General features: G+C 35.2%; 3 protein-coding genes across 7 annotated transcripts in view; 1 reads left to right on the top strand and 2 right to left on the bottom strand.

The window, feature by feature from the left end:
* Positions 1 to 9,682, top strand: part of LOC107672288 (AMP deaminase 3-like) — a 12,810-nt gene extending 3,128 nt beyond the window's left edge. For all 3 annotated transcript variants that reach the window (XM_016465422.1, XM_016465424.1, XM_016465423.1), the window contains 14 exons: positions 2,339 to 2,561; positions 2,649 to 2,826; positions 3,580 to 3,745; positions 4,023 to 4,242; positions 4,860 to 4,989; positions 5,086 to 5,280; positions 5,374 to 5,505; positions 5,627 to 5,790; positions 6,556 to 6,682; positions 7,096 to 7,259; positions 7,411 to 7,531; positions 7,836 to 8,009; positions 8,125 to 8,235; positions 8,968 to 9,682. In XM_016465422.1, the coding sequence (XP_016320908.1) occupies positions 2,339 to 2,561; positions 2,649 to 2,826; positions 3,580 to 3,745; positions 4,023 to 4,242; positions 4,860 to 4,989; positions 5,086 to 5,280; positions 5,374 to 5,505; positions 5,627 to 5,790; positions 6,556 to 6,682; positions 7,096 to 7,259; positions 7,411 to 7,531; positions 7,836 to 8,009; positions 8,125 to 8,235; positions 8,968 to 9,144 (2,282 nt within the window). In that variant the 3' untranslated portion in view covers positions 9,145 to 9,682. The remainder of the gene's footprint in view (positions 1 to 2,338; positions 2,562 to 2,648; positions 2,827 to 3,579; positions 3,746 to 4,022; positions 4,243 to 4,859; positions 4,990 to 5,085; positions 5,281 to 5,373; positions 5,506 to 5,626; positions 5,791 to 6,555; positions 6,683 to 7,095; positions 7,260 to 7,410; positions 7,532 to 7,835; positions 8,010 to 8,124; positions 8,236 to 8,967) is intronic.
* A 1,299-nt stretch (positions 9,683 to 10,981) lies between these two features.
* Positions 10,982 to 16,139, bottom strand: LOC107672299 (RING finger protein 141). Of its 3 annotated transcripts, XM_016465438.1 has the most exons (6): positions 15,851 to 15,925; positions 14,625 to 14,819; positions 13,443 to 13,551; positions 13,078 to 13,259; positions 12,865 to 12,972; positions 10,982 to 12,137 (listed from the first exon to the last, which is right to left on the bottom strand). In XM_016465438.1, the coding sequence occupies exons 2-6, from the start codon at positions 14,756 to 14,758 to the stop codon at positions 11,987 to 11,989; spliced, it is 684 nt and encodes a 227-aa protein (XP_016320924.1). In that variant the 5' UTR covers positions 14,759 to 14,819; positions 15,851 to 15,925; the 3' UTR covers positions 10,982 to 11,986. The 3 variants fall into 3 exon arrangements, with proteins under 3 accessions (XP_016320924.1, XP_016320925.1, XP_016320926.1); XM_016465439.1 differs by lacking the exon at positions 14,625 to 14,819 and having other exon boundaries at positions 15,851 to 16,139; XM_016465440.1 differs by lacking the exon at positions 15,851 to 15,925 and having other exon boundaries at positions 14,690 to 14,756.
* A 150-nt stretch (positions 16,140 to 16,289) lies between these two features.
* On the bottom strand, positions 16,290 to 18,224 carry LOC107672162 (lymphatic vessel endothelial hyaluronic acid receptor 1-like). Its single transcript, XM_016465260.1, has 6 exons — positions 18,143 to 18,224; positions 17,883 to 18,045; positions 17,398 to 17,537; positions 16,747 to 17,157; positions 16,576 to 16,657; positions 16,290 to 16,498 (listed from the first exon to the last, which is right to left on the bottom strand). The coding sequence occupies exons 1-6, from the start codon at positions 18,222 to 18,224 to the stop codon at positions 16,318 to 16,320; spliced, it is 1,059 nt and encodes a 352-aa protein (XP_016320746.1). The 3' UTR covers positions 16,290 to 16,317.
* Positions 18,225 to 20,047: the final 1,823 nt, after the last annotated feature.

The following is a 20,047-nucleotide window of genomic DNA, read 5'->3' as shown; positions in this document are numbered from 1 at the left end:
TTAAGTGATTGTCAAAATAGAATGTAATATTATAAAATAGAATATTATAAAATATATTTTAAATGTAATATACAAACATACGTATATATATATAATCTATGTAATATATTTTTTACTGTAAGATATGTTCTCACTCTTTCTCTCTCTGTATACCGTATATGATTGATTTTTAATGCAATTTATTAAGAGGGGTTTACTTCCATGCGTAAGGCACAGCTGTTCTAGAAGTGCGGTGAAAGTGACATCTGGTATCTAGGTTTCCTAGATGGGCAGGGCTGGGAGTAGCCTGGAATCATCTATCTCACAGGCCTGTCAAGCTTCTATATGAAGGCTTGTAAACTGTTGACAGTGCAGTGGAATATCCAGTTACATGTCAACACAGGTGGAATCAACAAACCTGCATTTGACTTCATAACCCTGTCTGCCATTAAAAACTGGGATGGGACTGACCTATAACTTTATAAGCTCAGAGTCTCCTTTAAGCATATGTGATATCTGATGTGTTATGAGAAATAGAAAGGTGGTCAAGACATGGAAACTGATATGAAACTACAACCTACAGGATGTAAATGAGGTTATGATAGCTCAGGGAGTCTGTGTGTGAATGGAGGAAGTGTGTTGAGATTGTAACTGTCACTCTCTTACTTTTGGCATATAGAGCATGTGAGACAAAAAAAAAACAAAAAACGGACAAGGCCTAAAAAATAATCTGTGAAATATTATGTTATAGATAATACATTTAAATACAAATTTTAATACATATACAAATTTATCCAGTATTAAAGCCTACCGCTTGACAGGGTTTTCAAAGTTTTTGATGCCAAGAACCCCAAAATATGATGATCCCTTTCCTAGTATTTATTGTATTTATTAAATTGTATAATGGTAGTTAGATAATTGAATACATACAAACCCATTTATACTGTGTGAGGAAAATATTAAGCATCATATTACTAAGACAACTTGTTGTTTCCAGTATTAAATGATAAACTGTTAAAAACTTAAATATAATCACTAAATATAGTCATTAAATATTTACTTTGTATAAAGTTGACAGAATATTTTCTACTCGCTGTATAAATCTGTAAATAAAAACCAGAGTTATTATTATTACTCACAACTAGGGCTGTCAATTGAATAGCAAAAATTGTGTTTAATGTCATTATTTTTTTAAACCAAATTTTGAAATAAAAATGAAATCATGATAATATTTTTCAGTAACTGTTAAAAATATTGCATAAAATATTTAATTTATATCTTATTATTGTGTTAACTCCAACAACTTTAAAAAATACATTTTGCAAGTCTTTTCTCTCTCTGATTTTCTGTAGACCCGGATGCCAGTTTGAAAACCCCTGTATGACACTTTTCTTGCCTTTTTTGTGCCTTTTCTTACAGTGTTGCATTTAAAACTAAACCACAAAATTACACTTTGCAAATGTGCTGCATAAACTTCTGCTTCACAGTGATGGTTGTTCAAGCCTTCTGATATATGAAAGAACAATGATACAATATTTAACATGCTCTTGATAATATTACTCGGTTAGAGCACAAACATTAAAGTATTATTGTGAATATTACATTAGTTCATCTTTCATTGGTTCTTTTCTCATGATTATCATTAAAAAACTTTTTATTGCCTACTAAGTAAATATGCCGTGCTTGCCGTGCAGTTTGCTGCCAGAGGACACAACAACAACTGGTCTGACACTTTGGGAATCTAGTGACTGACCTCAGGACAGGGACTTAGTTAACATCACAGATACCTGACTAAGACCAAGGCACAGGATGCAGAGTGAAACTTGAACTGTGTGGACAGATACTTGAAGACATGTTTATAACCATGATTTGTGCAGTTGCAAAACTGCCATGACATGTACACATAACACATACACATTTCATTGCCACATTAAATTTAGTTAATTTTACCACCTTCAATAATAGTTTTACACTATGGCAAAATACAGCCATTAATTTATTGTCCAAAATATTACAAATAAAACTAATAGTGCCATGCCATTAATTTCAAAGTAAGAGTCTCAGTTGTCAGGTCTTGCAACATGTTGGTAACTCTGCTCTTTATGGTTATTCGCATAACACAAACACACAGTACACTTTCACTTAGACTCATTTGACCGTGGTAAGGGATTTTGTGGAATAGATACAGGCTTGGATTTGAGATTGAGAAGCTGATGGAAAATGGTACAGCCCAGAGTATACTTTGAACAAATGTACATAACAAGCTGTTCCTAGATACACAAGATCATTAACATTGACTAATAATGGAAAGAACCAACATTCTTGGCATTTATCTTTTTATTGGCACTACTTCTTGCAGAAATGCCGCGTCAGTTCACGAAGATCTCTCTCCACGAGGTGGATGAGAGAGTGCGACTCTTGGCTGAGAAGGTGTATGCTTCAGCTCTGAAGGAAGAAGAGACTAAGAACGCCTTGTCCATGTTCACCGTCCCTGAGGACTGTCCCATTGGCTTGCATCAGGCCAAGGAGTGGGAGCTACGTAAAGAGATAGAGGAGCAGAGGTCAGAGGAATCTGTCAAGAGGTCAGTGAACTCAGATATGAACCAATCAGTAATTTGCATTAATGTGATATTCAATATGTATTTCTGATGCTGTATGCCCCATTTTAGAAAACAGAGTTTCAAGCTGATGCGATCCCAGTCAATATCCTTGCAAATCCCAGTTGCTCCAGACTGGGCAATGTCTGTGATTTCACCCCTGCTGACCCCGTCCACACCTATAGGCCCTCTGCCAATCGATATCCCAGAATTCCAGAGGGTCACCATCAGTGGAGACTACTGTGCAGGGGTAGGAGGCAAATTATTTAATATATGTATATAATGGTATATAATAAGATATATAATCATGTATATGGTCTATATATATATATATATATATATATATATATATAAGGGGCAGTTCAAGAAAGTGAATAAACAGGGCTGGGCATTTAATTTTGCCTAAGCCAAACAGTAATGAGTTAATTATTTCATTTAGTTCAGTCACCAGTTCAGTATTGATTTGCATGACCAGTAGAGGTGTGGTTTCAAAATCAAATACTCTGGATGTGGTGGTAGATTAGTAGACTAAATTAGAAAAAGAAAGCATTGTGAGTGAGCATCCATGATACAATGATTACTGTTTGATTACTGGATATTCATCATATGATGGAGCATGACTATCTTGTACGTGTCCACATCTGTTTCTTTTAAAAGTACACTGGCATATAGATACCCTCAAAGCTAACAAGATATGGACTGCAAGCTACAAAACTTTAAGCTTATAATTAATATTATAGAGGTATATAAAAAAAAATGCATCACAGTAATAAATTACATTTTAAAATATATTAAAATAGAAAAGTTATTTTAAATTGTAATAATATTTTACAACATTACTGTTTTTAGTGTAGTTATGATCAATTAAATGCAGCATAAGAGACTTCTTTCAAAAACATTACAAAAATATTTTTACCAACCCCACACTTTTGAACTGTAGTGAACATGGTGGTGCACTCTTAAAAATGTACAAAATTAATTAATCTATGATCATTTCTGACAGATAACAGTCGAGGACTATGAGCAAGCAGCAAAAGCCCTGCTGACAGCACTCTTCATCAGAGAAAAATATTCACGACTGGCATATCACCGCTTTCCCAGGACCACAGCCAGGTTTTTAAGGAGTGCCAATAATGAGAAATGGAGTGAGGAGGAAGAAGTGCTGCCAGGTATGTCATGGTTGGCAACAGTGCATGCAGCAATAATGCACAATTAACTGTTCAAAGACCTATAATGACAACAGCTATAGGAAGACATAAGTGTTAAATTACTGGCCTAAATCTTTAATATTCTGTCTTAAAGACTGTAGGTTGTTTATTAAGTTTGGGAAAGCAATACTATAAAGAACAAGACATGTTTCTATTTATGGTAGGACATAAATATAACATGACATTAGTATTCATTAGATCTAAAAGTTGCCTTTATGCTTTATTTCCATGGCAACAGAAAGCTGCCCCGTTCCAAGTGAGGGTGCGGATCCCTACAGTATGGAAGACCTTCCACAGAATCTGAACTACTCCCTGAGGATGAAAGAAGGAATCATATACGTCTATGATAATGAAGATGCCTTAAAACGGGATCAGCCACGGAGCTTGCCATATCCTGATTTGGAAACCTTTGCTATTGACATGAGCCACGTCCTTGCCATGATTGCAGATGGACCAACGTGAGTTTGGTTATGTTATATTTCTCCTCTGCAAATCAATCCATCTCAACCCCTAACTTAAAGGAATAGTTCACCCAAAAATGAATATTGGTGAAAATGTACTCACCCTTAGGCCATCCAAGATGTAGATGTTTGTTTCTTCATCGGAACAGATTTGGAGAAATGTAGCTTTACATCACTTGCTCACCAGTGGATCCTCTGAAGTGAATGGGTGCCGTCAGAATGAGAGTCCAAACAGCTGATAAGAACATCACAATAATCCACAAGTAATCCACACGACTCCAGTCAATCAATTAATGTCTTGTGAAGCAAAAGTTGCGTGTTTGTAAGGAACAGATCCATCATTAAGGCATTTAAATCACTGCTTCTGGCCAAAATATGAGTCTTTAATTTATAATATTGCTTCCATCTGTTCCGATAAAGAAACAAACTCTACCTTTATATCTTAGATGGCCTGAGGGTGAGTACATTTTCAGCAAATTTTCATTTTTGGGTGAACTATTACTTTAACACAATACAATCTCAAAATTGATAACTGCATGCATGTGTTGCTAATAAACAGGATAGGTGATATTCAACAAAAAAGGAAATACATTGAGACCTTTTCTTTTTTATAGGAAGACCTATTGTCACAGAAGGCTTAACTTCCTGATGTCCAAGTTCCAGCTTCATGAAATGCTGAATGAGATGGCAGAGTTAAAGGAACTGAAATGCGTTCCTCACAGAGACTTCTACAATGTCAGAAAGGTATTTCAAATTCATTGGTGTTTACACTAATGTTTACACTACTCAATGTATAATGATCCTTTTCTCTTCTAAATATACATAATTGTGAATATTCAGGTTGATACGCACATTCACGCAGCTGCCTGCATGAACCAGAAGCATCTACTGAAGTTCATCCAGGACACATATAAGACAGAAGCAGACCGAGTGGTGCTGGAGAAGAACGGAAAGAAGTTAACCCTCAAACAGGTGTTTGACAATCTAAAAATGGACCCATATGATCTCACAGTAGATTCATTGGATGTACACGCGGTATGTATTTCACATGACCTCAGGACTTAATTTGTCTGCATTTTCATGCAGAATAGATCTGTAATTAAGAAATTGCACTATTGTTTGTTACAGGGCAGACAAACCTTTCATCGCTTTGATAAATTCAATTCCAAATACAACCCAGTAGGTGCTAGTGAGCTCAGAGAGATATACCTCAAAAGCGATAACTACATCAATGGAGAATATTTTGCACGTCTCATCAAGGTAAAACTGATCAACTCGCATGCTGATTTAGCAGCTATTGCGTAAGCTAAAATAAACTAAAACTGTCAGAGCGTCCAGATTATTTTCTTAAGCAGGAAACAATTGTTACTGTTCTGCACAGGAGGTTGCTCATGAACTGGAGGAGAGTAAATATCAGCACGCAGAACCCCGTCTCTCAATTTATGGTCGTGCCACTGAAGAGTGGGAAAACCTGTCCAAATGGTTTATCAAGCAAAAGTTGCACTCCCCTAACATGAGATGGATCATACAGGTGCCCAGGATCTAGTAAGTCCTTCTCATATATATATATATATATATATATATATAATTTCTTATATATTTCAATATATTTAAGATACTATATATATATTGGAAAAAATAAATGTATATATTCAATAATATTTAATACTTGTATTTTTTTATGTTCATTTATTTTTAATACTTAATATTTAATACTTACACGTAATTATTTTAAAATATATAAGAAATTATATATATATTATACAATTCTTAATTCTTAAATATAATATAATTTTAAAAATGTATTATATATAATGTATATGTAAATTACATACATATTTCTTATATTTAATTTTAGTTCTGCTTCCTAAATTAAAATTGTGTACTTTGGTTTTAGTGACATAAACCTGTCCAAATGGTTTATCAAGCAAAAGTTGCACTCCCCTAACATGAGATGGATCATACAGGTGCCCAGGATCTAGTAAGTCCTTCTCTAATGTAACTTAACATACCAATTTAAAATAAAAATTTCAAATGTAATATAAAATAAATATAAATAATATAAAATGTCTTGTATATATATTTTCAATAATAATAATAAAATAATGAAAAAAATGTCTATTTAATACTTACACGTAATTATTTTAAAATATATAAGAAATTATATATATATTATACAATTCTTAATTCTTAAATATAATATAATTTTAAAAATGTATTATATATAATGTATATGTAAATTACATACATATTTCTTATATTTAATTTTAGTTCTGCTTCCTAAATTAAAATTGTGTACTTTGGTTTTAGTGACATATTCAGATCAAAGAAGATTGTTCCCAACTTCGCCAAGATGCTAGAGAACATCTTCCTCCCACTGTTTCAGGCCACCGTTAACCCTCAGAAACACAAAGAAATGCATGTCTTCCTGAAACATGTAAGTGATTCATCACACCACAAGACAGGCAGAGCAGATTCATGCCACCTAAGAACATTTTAATAACCAACAGTGCAATTACCAGCTTAAACACAAAACAGTCATTTTACTAGAGGATCAAGCTTTCATGCCAGATCCCTTCTGAACAATTAAATGGTTCTCAGATGACTATGACTTCATGTAAAATTGTCACGCACAATAAAATCACAAAAACAAACAGAGAACATAGATGTGGTTCCACTGAAGTCAGTAATGTAGTCAGTGTGTCGTTGATGTCACCGAAGTCAAAGTAATTGCACCTCTATATTTGAAAAGCCTGATCAGTCTTTATTAAAGCCACAAGCCTTAAAGAAATTAAGGGCAAAAAGTGACCGTGGATAGATTTCAGCAAAGCTTTGGATGTTTGTCTGCAGGTGACAGGGTTTGACAGTGTAGATGATGAGTCCAAACACAGTGATCACATGTTCAGCTATAAGAGTCCAAAACCTGAGGAGTGGACCACGGAGCAAAACCCACCATACACTTACTATCTCTTCCACATGTATGCCAACATCATGGTCCTCAACAACCTACGAAAGTAAGTCAAGCTGATTCCAGCATTAAAATCCATTGTCATCACATAACAAATTAATAGACAAGCTAATCTCCTCAAATTTAGCCGAAAGCTTTATAATTGAAGTCACAAACCATTTAATAGTTGAATATGTGTTTTTTTTTTTTTTTTTCAGAGAATGTGGTCTCAATACCTTTCAGTTCCGTCCTCACTGTGGCGAGGCTGGATCCATCACCCATCTGGTATCAGCCTTCCTCACAGCTGACAACATCTCTCATGGACTCAATCTGAAGAAGGTCAGTCCCAAAGAGGACTGTGTGCACGTCGAACCACACAACACTGTAGTTTCAGAATCCACCAAATAACAAACAATTAGCTTGCTAAGTTGTGACATAAGGAACATTGTTTCCTACTCCAAGCCTCTACTTGTTTCACTTGAGAATATGATCTCAACAGCTGTTTATGAGCACTGTTTATTCATATAACACATTTACGCTTAAAAAAAAACAACCAAAAAAACTCATCAGATGCCAGTTAATTGTATTAATGTAGTCTTATCTTGTGATTTAACAATTGTTCTTATTCAATTTCTCAATACAGAGTCCTGTCCTGCAGTACCTGTATTATTTGACCCAGGTGCCCATTGCAATGTCTCCACTCAGCAATAACAGCCTGTTCCTGGAGTATTCCAAGAATCCCCTCAGGGAGTTCCTGCAAAAGGGCTTGTGTGTGTCTCTCTCCACAGATGACCCATTACAGTTCCACTACACAAAGGTCAGGGAGTTACTGGAAATAATGTGCACTGAATGAGTTGCTTATTAATCTACTTTGAGTGCAATCATCTAGAGCAGTCAGGTGATGTGATTTTATGTTGTTTATGTACCTTCAGGAGGCCTTGATGGAGGAGTATGCCATTGCAGCACAACTGTGGAAACTGAGCACATGTGATGTGTGTGAGATCGCCAGAAATAGTGTGCTTCAGAGTGGTCTGTCTCATCAGGTACTCTCTCTGTCCTACCCTATAAAGCAGGGGTTTTCAATCTTTTAAATGGCTTGGACACCATACAGTTTCAATATAATATTGTGGATTCAGATTTACAAATAAACTCAGCTCCTCCCTCGTTTCCATTAAAGAAAAGCAAAAATCGAGGTGACATTGAGGAACAGTCAATGTAAGTAAATGGGGCGAATTTTTAGAAATGTGAAGCTTTTAAGTTAATAAAAGCACTTACATTTATTCTTCTGTTAAAACTTATTTGATATGTAATTTTTACAGTCATTTTAGGGTTTTAGACTTTTTTTAGCATTGGTATTTATGACCATTTAGAGTTTATGGTCATGGTAACTAAGTTGTAAAATTAAATATAACTTTACACAGAACAGAAAAATCATGTTAACATGCATATTGTCTTATGGCTATACAATTGAAGCAGTGAGAATTTGAACATTTATGAATTGGTCACTGTAGTACATTGTACACTGTAGTAACATTTATGAAGCACCTCACTGTAAACCAGATTGTCGCCATTTTTTAAGTCGAAAAATGTATGCCACAAATACTATTGAGTTTAACTTGTACTGAACCCAGAATATTTCCTAAAGAAAAATCTTCCAGTGCTACTATTAAACGCATTCCAATGCTAAATTGAACATCCATATGCTATAGCCCTTTCATACACAAAAAATCTGAATGTTTTTCTAGCTTAACCTGACATTTAAATTTCCCTCGCAGGAGAAGAAACACTTCCTGGGTGAGAATTATCTACAGGATGGACAAGAGGGAAATGACATCCGTAGGACAAATGTGGCGCAGATCCGAATGGCCTATCGGCACGAGACCTTGTGCAATGAGCTCAGCTTCCTAGTGGATGCTGTCAAGTCAGAAGCTTTGGCTGAACAAGCCTTATAAACATGGCAGGGTGATAGATAGGCTAGAACATGGGTCCATATGAGTAGACCAGACATCAGCATAAAACCTTATCTTGCACCAGAGTCATGGAAATACATAATTCTGGTAGCAAGTCATGGAGCCATGCGTCTTGGTGCCTTATGATGGACATGTTTTGAGGGAGCATACATTTGTTACCTTTTCTAATGAGGAAGTCTTCGGGTTTGTAACTTGAACAATGTATTCTTTTGTTCAGATAAATGTTTTATGTAAAAAAGGCATTGGCAACTGTAAGAAAAATGTGCCTTGATAAACTAGTTTGTTTGCAACTTGAATATCTGGGGCTGTTATTCTGTTGGCCAACCTATGGGGTGGCATTGTATTTTTGTCACAAAATCTTGTATACTTGAACTTGCACATTTTGTATACCAACAGATGGTTAAGCTGTTTTGATAAGGACGTGGTATAATGACTTGAAAATATGCCTGAATGCTGTATATGTTCAGCAATATTTGAATACTGCTTTCAAAATCAAATAAATAAATTGGTGTCAAAACAAGCCTTGCTGAATCTAGTCATGATTAGATTGTCTATAGTTAGTATTCCAGATAAACAGAGAAATTATTCTTTATTTGCTCAACACTGCAGCCCAGTGGAAGTAGTGGGAACTCTTACAGCCTTCAATCAAGAACTAGCTAGAACAAAATATTAAATTTACTTTATTTAAGATTTACACAAGAAAAGGGAACAGTGAACAACCCAGTTCAGTCCATATTTCAAAGAACTCTATCACAAAAGGAAGCAGTAACTAGTGTAATTTTCTCTGATTAAACTTCAAACATTCAGTCCCACCTCTATAAATCTGTGACAATATTGCAGAAATGAACGTTTTTAAAACTAGATCTTGATAAACTGGATTACATCTTCATAAACTGCCACACAAATGTAGACTTATAAAGTTTGACCTATACATATATTTTATAATACAAGTGAATTTCTTAAGCCCACAGATTCACAGTCTCTCTCATACACACAAAAGTGCAGGATGAAAAGTCTAGGATTTCAAACCAGAAAAATATTAAAAGGTAACTAACCACCACTGTGGTGATGCCCTATAAAACAAAAGTTTCGTTTGCAACTCATTAAGCTGCAAAAGAAAACAAGCAAATTAGTTCACTCTCAAATGTTAATTCATCCCAATTATGTTTCATAATGAATGTTATAGGAGTCATGCCCTATAATTAACTTTTGGTCCAACTTACACATAGATAAAGAGTTCATGTCAAACAGATCACTACAGTTATTCCATTAAACCTTAAGATTATAAATGCACATCAACTGTACAGTCAATGTAACGGAATCATGTGTGACTGAATTAAAGCATCAATACTATTAAACTGTTGCACATGCTGATACTGTGACACTTATCCAGGTATTACAAGGCCTTTACGAAACAAAAGCAATTAAGTGCAATTACTTCACAAACAAGATAAAATGGCAAGTGCAACGAGGCAATGAAGTTCTACAGCTACATGTTGTCTAGCATTTACCTACATAAAGTTCACAGTCACATGTCTATGAATTGATCAGGTGTTATAATATGATGCATTAACCTAAAAATTGTTTTTTAAAAAGTCAAAATATCAGCAGTTATTGCCTCCAGTGAGTGACACTATATAGTGCAACAAATACCCACAGTCACCCAATGAAACAGCTGTTCAAAGAAGGTCATCTGTTATGGGGAGACAGTATGACAGTGGCACAGGGCTTCATTTTAAGGTCTGTGTGGGTGCCCAGCTTCATCCGCAAGATTGAGAATGTACCCAGCTATATCTTCCTCCGTGGGAGCCAGTTCAGTCCATATTTCAAAGAACTCTATCACAAAAGGAAGCAGTAACTAGTGTAATTTTCTCTGATTAAACTTCAAACATTCAGTCCCACCTCTATAAATCTGTGACAATATTGCAGAAATGAACGTTTTTAAAACTAGATCTTGATAAACTGGATTACATCTTCATAAACTGCCACACAAATGTAGACTTATAAAGTTTGACCTATACATATATTTTATAATACAAGTGAATTTCTTAAGCCCACAGATTCACAGTCTCTCTCATACACACAAAAGTGCAGGATGAAAAGTCTAGGATTTCAAACCAGAAAAATATTAAAAGGTAACTAACCACCACTGTGGTGATGCCCTATAAAACAAAAGTTTCGTTTGCAACTCATTAAGCTGCAAAAGAAAACAAGCAAATTAGTTCACTCTCAAATGTTAATTCATCCCAATTATGTTTCATAATGAATGTTATAGGAGTCATGCCCTATAATTAACTTTTGGTCCAACTTACACATAGATAAAGAGTTCATGTCAAACAGATCACTACAGTTATTCCATTAAACCTTAAGATTATAAATGCACATCAACTGTACAGTCAATGTAACGGAATCATGTGTGACTGAATTAAAGCATCAATACTATTAAACTGTTGCACATGCTGATACTGTGACACTTATCCAGGTATTACAAGGCCTTTACGAAACAAAAGCAATTAAGTGCAATTACTTCACAAACAAGATAAAATGGCAAGTGCAACGAGGCAATGAAGTTCTACAGCTACATGTTGTCTAGCATTTACCTACATAAAGTTCACAGTCACATGTCTATGAATTGATCAGGTGTTATAATATGATGCATTAACCTAAAAATTGTTTTTTAAAAAGTCAAAATATCAGCAGTTATTGCCTCCAGTGAGTGACACTATATAGTGCAACAAATACCCACAGTCACCCAATGAAACAGCTGTTCAAAGAAGGTCATCTGTTATGGGGAGACAGTATGACAGTGGCACAGGGCTTCATTTTAAGGTCTGTGTGGGTGCCCAGCTTCATCCGCAAGATTGAGAATGTACCCAGCTATATCTTCCTCCGTGGGAGCATCTGACATGACCCATGATTCATTAGCGGCAGTCACCTGAATCCGACAGACGGGGCAGTTTCGGCTCTGACCGCTCCTATATGAGGCACAGACACACAATGGAGCTGGGTTTGTCATGGCTGATTAAAATGATTTATGGATTCCATTATTATTTATGGTCATAACGTTGATCCAAACCTGTTTAACTTTTTTCCTTTATACTTTCGGCCTGTTTAATTAAGGAAAAGAATCTGAGATACATGAGTTATTTTGAGATTGTATGGCTTTGTTCGGTAGGAACATATAGTATTAATTTTATTTGTGTAGGTCGTAAAAAGTCTTACATTTGGTTTGAAAAACTACATATAACTTGGATTCAGTTCACAAATTTGAAAACTGAACTGGTCACAGTTCTGACCAAAACATTATTCAGCTTTAGTGTTCCATGGAAGAAATTAAGTCATACAGGTTTGGAACAATATGAGGGTGAGTAAATGACAATTTCAATTATTTAGGTAAACTGATCCATTTAAGAGACAGTCCACCCAAAACTGAAAATTCTCTCATCATTTACTCATCCTCATCTTGTTTTAAACCTGTATGACTGTCTTTCCTCTATTGAACACAAAAGATATTTTGAAGAATGTTGGTAACCAAATGTTGGTAAACTATTTCGATTCCCATTGACTTACATTGTGTTTTTCGTCTATAAAATGGAAGTCAATGGGAACCAATATCTTTCAAAATCTCTTCTTTTGTGTTTCACAGAAGAAAGTAAGTCATACAGGTTCGGTACAACATGATAATGAATCACAGATTCTTACCACTTGTCAATACACTTCTGACAGAAGCTGTGTGCACAGGGCAGAATAAGGTCTGCTTTCCCATCCATGCAGATACAGCATTCTTCCTCATCAGTCAACTGTTTCACCCTGTTACAGAGCAAATTTTGCTTGGTGAGACAAAGAGTCATCTATTATGCATCATTACACCAGGTGCAGATTTGGTAAACAGAACAAACGCAGTCTTTGAAGTACCTGCCCATCCACATGCTGGCCTGGCAGGTATCTTCTGATGACAGCGGTCCAGAGGATCCCTCTGCCGCAGCCTCTGAACTCAGTACTTCAGCTGCCTGACTGGTGATGTCTTTGTAGAGATGGATAAACTGGTACAGATTCATAATACGGGAGGCCTCCACCATTCCATCCTCCTTGTTAATCTACAAGCACACAGAGAGAGCAGTAACAATTGCCGTCCCACCCTAGATAAACATCAATCACACATTTTAAATTTGCAGTAGAGCAAATGATTGATGACTGTATTTTAGAAAATAGTTTGACTTTTTAAAAATCATTTTAATACATTCTACCTATAAATTCAGAGGTGTGTACATTAATCTCACCTTGGTGCATACTATTCTCACAGCAACCTTCCATAACACTGTTGCATCAGATCCCGGCTGTACTTCAAACAAAAGATGTTTCTTTTGGCCAGAGGCTAGTTTAGCAGTTCTGTGGAAGAAAATGAAACCACATTACCTTTCACATCACATCAAACTGGATAATGTGTATGTTTTCAGATTAAAGTCCAAACATAAAAATGAGCAGGAAATATATTGAGCTCATACTTACTTTTTGCACCTTTATAAATATATATTTGTATTTTTTTATTATTATTGTATTATTCTCTTTAAAAAAATGTAAAATTAAAATAAAATGTAAAAACATTTAATTATTGAATATAAAACCATTGAATTAGGGTTTATTGCATTGCGTTGTCATTGTGACAAGTTCTAAAATTCAATATAATTTTACACAGAATTGGTTAGTAAGAGATTTGTTTCACACCAAAAATCACTTTAACATGCATATTGTTTACATCTTGTGGCTATACAATTGAAAAAGTGAGTATTTAAACATTTATGAACAGGCCACTTTCTCTTCCATTGTAAGTGCCTTGCTGTAACCCAGATTGAAGCTTTCTTTAATGATGTACTAAAGTCCTAATATTTTCTAAAGAAAAAATGTTCCAGTACTATTTTTAAACAGTTTTCAATATTAGATTTAACGTCCAAACTATATGAATGTTTTACTAACATAAGCTCACATTCAGATTTCCCTTACAGGAAAATAAACACTTTCTGGGTAAACATTATATACAGGATGGACCAGAGGGAAATTACATTGTATTTTTATTTATTTATTTTTTAAATATACTATTTAATATTATAATATTAGTTTTAATATTATTAATAAAATTATGTTTTTTTATGGGACGTCACGTTCTTATCAAACTCCAGCAGGTTATTGTGTCACTAAAATGTTTAATCCTAAAACCTCACTTAGGCTGCGTTTACACTTGGCATTAACATGCGACCTGTATCCACTTCAGGTTGACTTTGCACCGCAGACTTATTTAAATATTGCACGGGAAATACAGATCCGATCGGTTATCCAGATCGAGAAGTCAGCTGATGTTGCCAAGTGTAAACGCGCCGTGTCCTGATTGACTGATGATCCGATCTGCTTGATCAGATCACGGTGAGGTGATCGCATGTTAATGCCAAGTGTAAACGCAGCCTTACACATCATTGAGCTCTGCCACACGACCCAAGAACTCATCATAGGTGAGGTAGCCACTGTCACGCACAAGCCCCACATGTTTGATCAGTTTCTCAGGCAGTCTGGTCACTGCCTGGCCAGAAAGCTGCTGGCCCATCTTGGCTCCAGATGGAGGGCTGCTCCAAAACAGCTCTAGACCTCATTCACTGCTGGAGGCCCTAGGTAAGAGAGAATGTTGACATGACACATTATGCAGCCTGACATGTTATACTTCATTAAAAACTAATTTAAACAGCATTTTCTTACACATTCAATTTTATGACCTTATATTAATTGATAGCATACACTGAATTTGTATTTCCAATTCATTTGTCACACCAAATGTATATTTAAGTGAAGTTCAAAAAGCTAAAATGTGATTAAAAATGTTAAAAGAAATGGTGGCCAGTCACAGCAACTAAAATATAGATATTTTGAATCATATTTTTTAATCATTCCCAAATCAAGCAGGATAACATGATCATCATGGTTTACACTTTATAATTAAACTTTTTGATTGAACCTTTCACTCAGATTTGACTAAAAACATAATTTGTAATTGTAGAGGAATGGAAAGTGAAACATTGACCCCGCTGTCCATATATTTTAACCCAAAATATTGATAAAAATGAAGTTTATGCTCATGTTATTATTAATCATCTATCTACAGAGAAACAATGTGAACCTGATGTGCTAAAAAAAAAAGCATGGCCAAAAATGAATCATATTAAACTGCTAATATGAAATGACTCACCACACTACTTATTTATATTAGTATTAATTACTCATGTAACATCAGTCATTTTTCATAGATATCGATGAATGTCTCATGTTGTCAGTGACATTAGTGGTACACTTCGCAGACTTTGAAATCATTCCCGCAACATTTATTCGTAATAATAAACATGCACCGATACTTTCTGAACAGGTGTTTATTCATCTTCTTACCTAACTCGATTGTTTAACAAAAATAACAAACTGTCTTTCAAAAGATGTAACAACCAAGTAGACGAGTGAACCATATACATTTGTTTCAGAATGTGAAAAGCCGGTTAAAATATAACGTTAGACGATGCTGATATAAAAACATTTACGTTACTAGTGTTAGCTTGGCTAACCGAAACAATACATAAAGACCGTAACGCAAATACACCCAACACTTAGTATAAGCTACAAATGTACAAGAACGTGCAAATAAATGACTACAAACCTGCTGGCATTTGTTTTATCCAGGCAAATATTCAAGATGACAAATAGGATAATAGCAAGAAAACTTTGACGCGGGTTGATGATGTCACGAGCAGCACGCTCTATGGTAAAATCCATTGAACCTTGATACTACAGACAAGTCAACAAGTAGCCTACAACTAAAGAGTACACATTATTATCATTTAGGCTTAACATATGGCCTTATTAAAGAACAGATTAGTATTTACATCTGTTACTGATATTTGAAAGTGAAATAATATTTGAAAATGAAATGAGCAGCAAACTAAAAACAAGGTAACATTTGAACACCCAAAAAATGACAATGTTGTTCCAAATCAGTATGACTTTCTTTCTTCTGTGTTACAGAAGAAAAATCTGAATGTGCTGAGTACATGCAGTTACAGTGACAGGTTTTTTTTTTTTTTAACAAATTAGGCCTACAGTGTTTTTACAAAAATGCAGTGTTTTTTAGCGTGAGTCCGTGTCTTGTTCCATTTGAAGGATGATGTTGTTGCATTTCCTAATGTTGTTGTCTTTGCTGGTCTGTTCTGGCATACAGTGCCTCTCACTTAATCGTTTCCACATTTCGGTTTCAATAATCTGTTTCCGCCTCATTCTGGTCCAGGATGGAAACCGTTGTCCTCTTTTACTAAAGCAAAGCACACTTGTCAGTGAAGAGTATGCATGTTACAACTCTTTTCTCATGACAGTAGATTAAACACTTACATTTTAAGATACCAAGATGCACCTGCCGCTACCAGCAAGAACAGTACCATGACAGAAATGATGACAAATGTTTTGGGAGCTGCTAAAATATAAAAACGACAAAAGAATGTGATAAAATTGATGTGCAAAGTCATTCAAATTAAGGAGGTCATCTAAGTTTCAAAACCCAACCTTTAATGGGCGGTGTGTTAGGTGTTGTGGTCTGGGACAATGCAGGCTGGCCTGTTGGAGTTGAATTATACTGAAGAAGAAATTGAGTGGATGAATGAGAGGAAGACGAGGGGGACGAGGTTGAGAATTCGGGTGATGAAAGAGACAGAGGGCTTGTCGTTGCCTGGGAACTGTCACTGATGTTAGAAGGACTAAGTGTTATAAATGTTGTGGAGGAAGTGTTGAAAGCAAAGGAAATGGATGGGGTGGATGTGTAGAGAGGAAGGGCTCTAGATGTGTAGGCAGGAGAAGAGGTTGACTTAATGGATGATGGATGGGTTGTTTTAGTGGAATAATCGTTGTTTGATGATGTCCTTCCTCTTGTTATAGGCTGAGGCCTGCTTGATGTTGTTTCAAATGATCCACCAGGACCTAAGGTGCATTGTGAGAGACATATTCTGATTAGCACATTTTACTGACAATGTTAGTAGATTTAATTACTGATTTTAATATTATAATTATATGTTTGTTACAAAACCTAAAGTCTAAACATTGGCATATTGTATTATTTTCTTCCTAATCACATTTTAAACATCATTGTTCCTTATTAATATATAGGATATTGATTATTATCATTTATTTTCAGAAACATATTATACACACAGTACACACCTGCTGGCTTAAAACAGTAAACGTCAAACATTTTGCTGATGTTAACTGTCCAAACAGTAACGCCTAAGTTGTTTTTACCACAATTTTCATTTTTCTCGATTCGAGGAATAACTGCAATTTGCTCTTCAACCCAACCGTACCTGTGTGAAAGCATAATATTGCACTCTTAGCAGAAACAGAAACTGTAGAGTTCAAATATAATTTTTAACCAACTTCTAAAAGTTGAACTTCAAGGTTCATTGTGTATCTTGTGTATCGTAGTATTGAAGGTGTGTGTGCTGGACATTCAAGCAGGCCCATGTTATATTTAAATGACAAAGTATTGTACTTTGAAATGACATATATAAGGCATCCAGGTTTTTTAAATGTTATTTAGAAATAAGATTCTTATTTCCTAAAAGAGCAGATCAATATCATATATCTACAATAATATTTTTAATTTGACTATATGTCTATTTAATGTCACTCTTTAAATAGTGATTTACCTGCATGTCTGTAAGCCATTTTTGTTTGCTGTTTCCACTTCAGCCTGTTTGGCAATTCTCATTTTAATAGCCTCACATGCCTCTTTGGCTGTGGTGGCATTAAAACTGTACACATTGGTCATGGATTGGACTAACAATACTCCAGAAATTCCATTTGTAGGGACTAAAAACAACCAACAAAATATGTTTTTATTAAAATGCAAAAGTATAAAGTCACAAACCCTTAAAAATTGGAAATCAAGAGAAAAAGATAAACCTACCTTGAATTTGACTCACATCTAGACAGAGTGTGCTTGTAAATAAGAAGAGCAGTAGATATAATGGTAAACAGACTCTAGCCATGACTGCAGAACATGCCACCAAAACTGTCCAGAGGCTTGAACACACTCATTCTGATGATGCTGCAGAAAGAGACCCATAAAAATAGGAAACAGGAGGTTGAGGATGATCTGTAAGATGACCTTCCCAAAGAGGGCATTTAAAGCTAGGGCAGAGGACAACTAAAAAACTTTCACTTCCTGTGGTCGTGTACCAGGTTTGCCAATTATTTTTGAACTCATTAGATACATTATGCACATATAGACATTCTGGACAAGTTGGAAAAATATCTGACTTCCAGGCAGCTATATTTGGGCACTTTAGACACTATCAGTCTACTATCAGGCACCCCTTTCAGTCTCTCTCTCTCTCTCTAAAGTTTTATAAATTATTGTTCTAATTATTATACATTTATTTCAGGTTAAATTCATTGTGAATGTTGACTTAACACATTGTTGATGTCCCTGATGCTTTGTTATCCAACTGAAAATACATTTCCTCTCAATGTGTCCTTGGACAAGAATTTTATAAGCCTCATGTGTAGCATAAGTGATGTTAGCAAAAAACTGCTGAATTAGGCCTGCTTCCTTCTGCAGGTCATTCTTTCCAGTGTTGTCTGTGATTCTGAAGGCTAAATAAACAGAAAGGCTAATTACCACGTCACTTTCAAAGCAACCAGCCAAGTGACATGCTATTGCAAGAAGCTCTGGGAAAGAGAACAGTGAATTACAGGCTATGTTAGTGCATAGCGATGACCTGACAGGCTTGCAGGCAAGCATAGAAAGCATCTCCTCTAAATGAACCCACAGGGGAGAAGTAGAAAATTATAGGAAGTTATTCAAAGCATCCTGTACCATTTTTTGCAGATTCAAACAATTATCTCATCTCTAAATTCCCGACTTAGAACATAAACACATCTTTCCCTGACTGTTCTGAGAGCACAGGAAATAGACCATGACAAAAGGTTTTGACTAGGATTTTCAATATTACTCTTTTGACATTTGAAGAAGTTTGTGTACTCTGCTTCTTATACTGTATATGACGAAGTCACAAAAAGTTGAAATAAAAGTGTTTTTGTTCTGACGACAGAGTCTCATACAATTGTTGTCAGGCAGTTAACGTATATAGCAAAACCACAAACAAAGCTATCTGGGCCAGTGGAACTTGTTCTATTTGTGTTGCTTCACTCTGCTTGAATAATACATTTAACAATGGAGGGGGTTGAGTTTCCTTCCTCCGTAAAGTAAAGGGAATCAATCTTGTACACCATACTTGTAAAGGATCTGGTGTTATTGAAGTTGACTGTTACTATAATAGGAACATAATGCAGAACTATTCTGAATAATTATTTAAGTCATTTAAGTATGCTATTTATCTGTTGTTATGTGTTAATGGAAAAGGTTTTATACATCTGGTAAGTTGCCTGAATGTATTATTGTGATAATGAGTAATCACAAAATAAATAAATATATGGATATAAATATTGATTTGAGTTTAATATATTTTTAATATGACCTGTATGTTATTTTAACCCTCTACCGCATGGTGTAGCCATATGGCAACATACTCTTTGTGTTCATTTCCTTGCCACTGTCTCTTTAAGAGAACATTCTCGTTTTTTTTTTGTTGGAAAGAGAAGACCTTAGTTTAGCCAATGAAGTACTTTGATTAAGTCACATGACATGCAGTTTTTTTTCTGTGGAGAGATTTCTGACAGACTGCCGTCTCTTGTCGGGGGATGGGGGGGCTTGCATAATGCTGAATTTTCATGAACTGCAATGTTTTTGGTTTTATGTCAGTGTTTTATGATACATTATATACAGTATTATATTTGTTTTAACTGTATA

Source organism: Sinocyclocheilus anshuiensis, unplaced genomic scaffold (assembly GCF_001515605.1).
Source record: "Sinocyclocheilus anshuiensis isolate Anshui unplaced genomic scaffold, SAMN03320099.WGS_v1.1 scaffold997, whole genome shotgun sequence".
Lineage (NCBI taxonomy): Eukaryota > Metazoa > Chordata > Actinopteri > Cypriniformes > Cyprinidae > Sinocyclocheilus > Sinocyclocheilus anshuiensis.
Note: the sequence above shows the minus strand (reverse complement) of the source record. Positions and strands in the feature narration are given on the sequence as shown.